We start from the raw sequence: 6,120 nt of genomic DNA on the forward strand, positions 1-6,120 counted from the left end.
CTCTGCCTTCCGAGTGTTGTGATTAAAGGCCTGCGCCATGGCCACCGGGAAGCTTTACCCTTCCTTACTGAGTTTCCACCCTCGAATGCAATACTGGAGTCCCTGGGTGGCTCCTGTAGACGAGTGAGAGCTGAGTGCACAGAGACAGATGCATACCTACTGGTGATGCTAAGTGCAAGTAGCTTTGAGAGCACATTTAATCAGTGCGAGAGAAGCATGATCTGAAAGTGATTGGCTCATTCGGGAGAAGGTGCCATCACACAGATGGGGTTCTCTGAGGGATGCTGTCCTATGCCGGCTTGTATCTCTGGCTCGCAGTGGGAGTGGTACCTGAGGCTCTGGTGAGATACAGCTGAAGTGGCAGGGAAGTGGGTGGCTGTAGGAGATAGTTTGGCATCTGGACCTGATATGATTAGCGCCTTCCCCGGTTTGTGGACAGCTTCTGTAAGGGGGTCCTACCAAGGCTTCTCTTCAGTGTGATGCCCTCTGGTGACTGTGGAAGCGTTAGAAGGGAGAGAAGCGATTCCAGCACTCAGGAGACAGAGGCAGGTGAATCTCTGTGAGTTTGAGGCCTGCTTGGACTACATAGTGTGTTCCAGGACAACCACAACTACATAGTGAAACCCTGGGAGGGGAGGAGAAAGCATGGGGCAGTTGAAGTTGTGGGTTTGGGGCCAGAGCTAGTGCCAAATGGATTTCTCTGACCTTTGAGGTCCTTTGAACATTGAAATGACCTAGAAGAAGTCAGGCTGTCTTGACCCCATACCTCCTCCTGCTCGACAGGACACATGGTCTTTAACCCCATACCTGACCTCACACCATCTTCATATCCTGCCTGATAGGACATTGGGTTCCTTTTTCCTTGCAGGGAAACTATGCTTGTAAAAATCCCTGGTTTTTGTTTTTATAAACTCTGTCTTGTCTTCAGGGCCAAGAATTCTTTGTGGCAGGAGTTTACTTTTGGCCCCCTGCTTAAATAAAGGACTCTAATTGGCCTTATGTTCCTGATGGACTATAAATTACTCAAGTGGATATTTCAACATCATTCTCTATCAGGTAGCTCCCACCATGACTGTTGGGCAGGAGGGAGGCACCACCCTCCCCCAATGCAGTCGATGGTCACTAATAGAAAATCCTGGAGCGGGTAGCTGGCTTGCCTTTCTTGCTTTATATTCATTTATTCATTCAGTCATTCTTCAGTGTGTATTTTGGAGATCTCCACTGAGTGCCATTGCTATCTTAGGGGATTTATCTGGAAATTAAAGAAGAGCTCAGACTCTAGCACAGTCCTAGGACTTTATTTAAAATTTATTTAAAATTTTATTTTATTTTCCCTGTGTTGATGTTCTGCCTGCATGTGTGTATGTGTACCATATATGTGCAGTGCCCCTGGAAGCCAGAGAGGGTATTGGATCCCTTGAGACTAATAGTTCCAGACTGGTGGATGCTGTGTGGGTGTTAGGGATCCAGTATGGGTCCTCTGGAAGAGCGGTTTGTATGTTTTATTTTGTTTGGTTTGTTTAGTTTGTTTTTTTTAAATAAATCTTTATTTATTTTATGTGCATTGGTGATTTGCCATGGGTGTTGAGTCCCCTGGAACTGGAATTACAGACAATTGTGAGCTGCCATGTGGTTGCTGAAAATTGAACTCAGGACCTCTGGAAGAGCAGTTAGTGCTCTTAACTGCTGAGCCATCTCTCCAGCACCCTTGGTTTGGCTTTTTTGAGACAGGGTTTCTCTTGTGTTGCCTGGCTGTCCTGAAACTTGCTCTGTAGACCAGGCTGGCCTTGAACTCAGAGATCCACCTGCCTCTGCCTCCCAGGTACTGGAATTAAAGGTGTGAGTCACCACCTCGCAGCAAAGTCGGTGTTCTTAACCTCAGAGCCATCTTTTCAGCCCCCCAGTGACACTTTCTAACCTATTCCCACCAGCCTGGAATCCATAACAATTTGAGCATTGGTGGTCTATGTTTGAATCCTAGAGCCGGGAGCCTCTAGTGAGCCTTCTAGATGAGGGAGGCGGACCTCACCAGTACATCCACAGTAGTTCTTATTCCTGCAGCTGCAGGCGTGTGTAGGCTGTCACTCACTATGGCTAGAGCTTGCCTAGGTTTGCCCACATCTAGCAAACATGATTTGGCAATTCTTACCTTTTAACTATCAGATCAATAGGCCAGGAAGGCCAGTGTAACAAGCTAGGAGCCTCTTGCAGACCTGGGGCAGGCTCTGTCCCTTTCCTGGCAACACCTTCATGTTTCCCTGGTTGGTTCTGGCAGGGCTGCCTCTCTACCCACTCAGCATGAGGAACATGGTCGTCTCTTGGGAGGAACAACAACTGGGTATTTTCCACTCATAGCAAGGAACCAGTTTGTCCTCATGCTTGCCCCATGCAGTGACTGAAGTCCCAAGATTACATAGGTCAGCTCTCATCCTGGGCCTGGTCATGGGACCCGGATTATCCCAGCGTGTGCCCACACTAGGGAGGAGTAGGAGGCACAAAGCTGACATTCTGGAAGGGGACTGGAATCGTGTGTGTGTTTATGTGCGTGTGTGTGTGTGTGTGTGTGCGCACGCGTGTGTGTGTGCTGGAAGATAGACAGGGTGCATACAGCAAGGTAGAGTTGCTCTTCTGCTGCCATTGATTGGGACATTCCTGAAGTCTGCCTGCTGTGAGTTTATCTGGTGATACCCTGCCTCTGGGTCCCCCTTTCTGCTTCACTTTTGTCAGGTTAGGGAGGCGAGGTACTTGGTAACTGTGTAAATGAAAGGGTGAAAATTTACCTCAGGGGAAAGGTGTTATTTATTTTTCATATTCTTGGTATATTAAGAGAAATAAAAGATAGTACTCCCAGTCAGGGGATAGTAGCGCACGCTTTCATTCCTGGCACTTGGCGGGCAGAGGCAGGAATATCTCTGTGAATTTGAGACCAGCCTGGTCTATGAATAGGGTTCCAGGACTATACAGAGAAATCCTGTCTTGAAAAACAAAAAACGAAACAAAAGGTCAAGGACGCCCTCAGCTTATTGGCTACTTCAAAACCTATTAGAAGATCAGTGTACTAGTAAAGTAGCCGAGGAGCTGATGTCATTTTTTAAGGTCTATGGAAAGAGCTGGATAGTCTGTCATATGTCAGGCCATAGGCTCAGTCCTCAGTCCTGGAGGGAAAATGGGGGAAAGCCTTCCATGTTTAACTTGTGTTAGTAGGCTGGGCAATGGTGGCGCACACCTTTAATCCCAGCACTCGGGAGGCAGAGGCAGGCGGATCTCTGTGAGTTCGAGACCAGCCTGGTCTACGGGGCTAGTTCCAGGACAGGCTCCAAAGCCACAGAGAAACCCTGTCTCGAAAAACAAAAAAAAACAAAACAAAACAAAAAATAACTTGTATTAGTAATGTGACCATATCTACCTGTGCTATAGGCTGTACACTTCAATCCCTCTGGTACCCATAGGAATGGTCAGTCAGCTCGGGAGTGCAGGTCAGGCCCTCTCCTATGCTGGGTGAGTACTTGGTGACTCTGTCTCTGTTCTGACACTACCTGTGTGTTTTGAATTCAGGCGTGCCCACACCTTAACCGTGCTGTTCATCCTCACCTGTGCACTGGGTTATGTGACTCTCCTGGAAGAAACCCCTCAGGATACAGCCTACAATACCAAGAGGTAACTGCTGACATGCAGAGGGTGTGTGTGCTGTGGTGCTCTGGCCAGCCCAGGCTCTAAATTCCCTTGTATGTCAGTGACTAGCTTTCACACCTTTCCTTGGAGCTGCGGAGAGTTTCTCGCCCAGGACCCTGGGTACACGTCACCTTTCAAGAGATGGGGCTATTTTGCAGCGGCCTTTAGGGTGATCCCCCTAGCTGGTGTGAGTCTATGGTGGTGTTGGTGCCAGTACTTTCTAAATATTTAAACGAACTATGTAAGAGGCCAGGTGGACATCCGATGACCACCTGTGACCTTGCTTCTCAAAATTCTCCAGAGCAGGCAGGCCACAAGCACTCTCTGTCCTTGCTATATTGCCAGGTCTGAGGCCAGTCCCTAGCACGCAGGGACAGTTGCTCCAGAGTACTGACAGCCTTTTATACTGCCCCTCTAATCCTCTAGCCTGGGTATCTTCCCTGGAATGCTGCCTGGCAAGGAAGGTCAGTTACTGTTACTGAGCAGGTCCTGCTTGCTCTGGGAGGGCTGGAGGAGACCAGAGAGGATTTGGTGGGGCAGAGGCACAGGGGGATGTGAGAGGTCTATTGAGATTTCAGTGCCACCTTGGTTGCTTGTGGAACCTCCATGGTCCTAACATTTCCAGGCCAAAATTTTGTTTTTTAAGAGATGGCTCAGAGGTTAAGAGCACTGACTGCTCTTCCAGAGGTCCTGAGTTCAATTCCCAGCAACCACATGGTAGCTCACAACCATCTGTAATGAAATCTGGTGCCCTCTTCTGGCCTGCAGGCATGGAGGCTGAACACTTGCGTACATAATAAATAAATAAATAAATAAATCTTAAAAAAAAAAAAGGAAGTCTTAAGAGGCCATAGAGATGGCTCAGTGGTTAAAAACATTGGCTATTTTTCCAGAGGACCCAGGTTCTATTCCCAGCATCCACGTGGCAGCTCACAACTGTCTCTAACTCCAATTCCAGAGGATCTGACAGCCTCTCACAGACATACATGCAGTCTAAACAACAATCAAGGCTCATGAAATAAATAAATCATTTTTTTTTTAAAAAAAAAGAAAAGAAAAATGGAAGTCTTAGTACTTTGCGATAAGAATTGAATAGGGTCACAGTGAGTATGGTATGACCATGTGGATGTACTCCTCCCCAGTATCTGCGGGCCTCGTGAGAGTGTCATCACACCAAACAGCTCACCCTCAATGTGGTAGACTCTAGGACATACGGATACCCAGCCTGTCTGGGATGTAGAGCCACCAACAGTGAACCTTGTAATGGAGTGTATGCCCTTGGGTTCTTGTGGTGAAACATTGCCTTCAGACTGCTGGACTCACAGGCTCCCGTCTACCTTTCTTGGGCAATACAGGCACCTCTCTCTAGCTGGTAGCCCAGCCGTTCTTGGACCATTTTTTGTGAGTTACTTTACTGTTCAGTAACTTCTACTCAGAGTCAGCCTCTTAGGAGTTCCCTCATTTTTTTCCCCTGAGCTTGGGATGACTTGATTCCAGGCCCACCAGCCCTTCTCTTGTCCATCGTGTCTGGCTGGGTCTATACTGGCACTTCCTGCTCACTGTCAACTACAGGCTTGCCTGTTTCTCCCTCCTTTCTTAGAAGGCTTCCACTATACTCTTAAGTCCCAAGCTAAGCCTGTAAGCTCAGCATGCTCTTAAGATAGGGTCCTGGCAGAGGGGCCATCTGCAGATATTAGACCCGGGGTATAGAGGCAGTGGACTCTTTGTTGTGCCTACATCTGCTCAGAGGGAATTTTCAAATAGAACTGGTCTTAGCTAGGTATGATTGCTCATACATGTAAACCTAGCACTTGGGAAACAGAGGCAGGAAGATCAGGAGTTGAAGGCCAGTCTTGGCTACATGGTGAGTTCAAGACCAGCCTGGGCTACATGAGACCTTGTCTCAAAAAACAACCAAAAAGGACATGATGGTACACACCTTTCTGCACTGGGAAACAGAGCAGGCAGGTCTCTATGAGTTTGAAGCTAGATTAGTGTCCATAGAGAGTTCCAGGACAGCTGTTGCTACATAGTGAGATCCTGTCTCAAAGGGAAAAAAAGAAGAAGAATAAAAGAAAAGAACTGGGTCTGCCGAGTTTCTCTGAATTCACCTCTATTGCCTGGGCATGGAGGCTAGTAAGAAGTCCAAAGAGACGGGACATGGCTACACCTCAGAAGGTGCTCTCCATGACTGAATGTATGGCTTAGAGGCCCAGGGTTTAACCCTAAAGGCACAGCCTACTCCCTCAAAAGATTTCTATGTATGAGAAGTAGAATCAGCTAAAGATGCTCAGCTCTGATGTCACTGGAAAAGAATTGCCTCCAAGAAGAGCAAAGCCTTCTCTCCGAAGAGCAGGAACCTGCAAAGGTGTCACCAAGCATCTGCCAGAGCAGTTACAGAGCTGTTGGCCACCCAGTGTGTTGGTCCTGTTGTCAATAGTAGGTGAC

The 6,120-nt window shown here is 47.8% G+C and overlaps 1 protein-coding gene across 2 annotated transcripts in view; it reads left to right on the plus strand.

Moving 5' to 3' along the window:
* Positions 1-6,120, plus strand: part of Ptdss2 (phosphatidylserine synthase 2) — a 45,066-nt gene that overhangs the window by 1,141 nt on the left and 37,805 nt on the right. For both annotated transcript variants that reach the window (XM_026781137.1, XM_005351495.2), the window contains exon 2: positions 3,556-3,657. In XM_026781137.1, the coding sequence (XP_026636938.1) occupies positions 3,556-3,657 (102 nt within the window). The remainder of the gene's footprint in view (positions 1-3,555; positions 3,658-6,120) is intronic.

The sequence above is a fragment of the Microtus ochrogaster genome, chromosome 8 (assembly GCF_000317375.1).
Source record: "Microtus ochrogaster isolate Prairie Vole_2 chromosome 8, MicOch1.0, whole genome shotgun sequence".
Lineage (NCBI taxonomy): Eukaryota > Metazoa > Chordata > Mammalia > Rodentia > Cricetidae > Microtus > Microtus ochrogaster.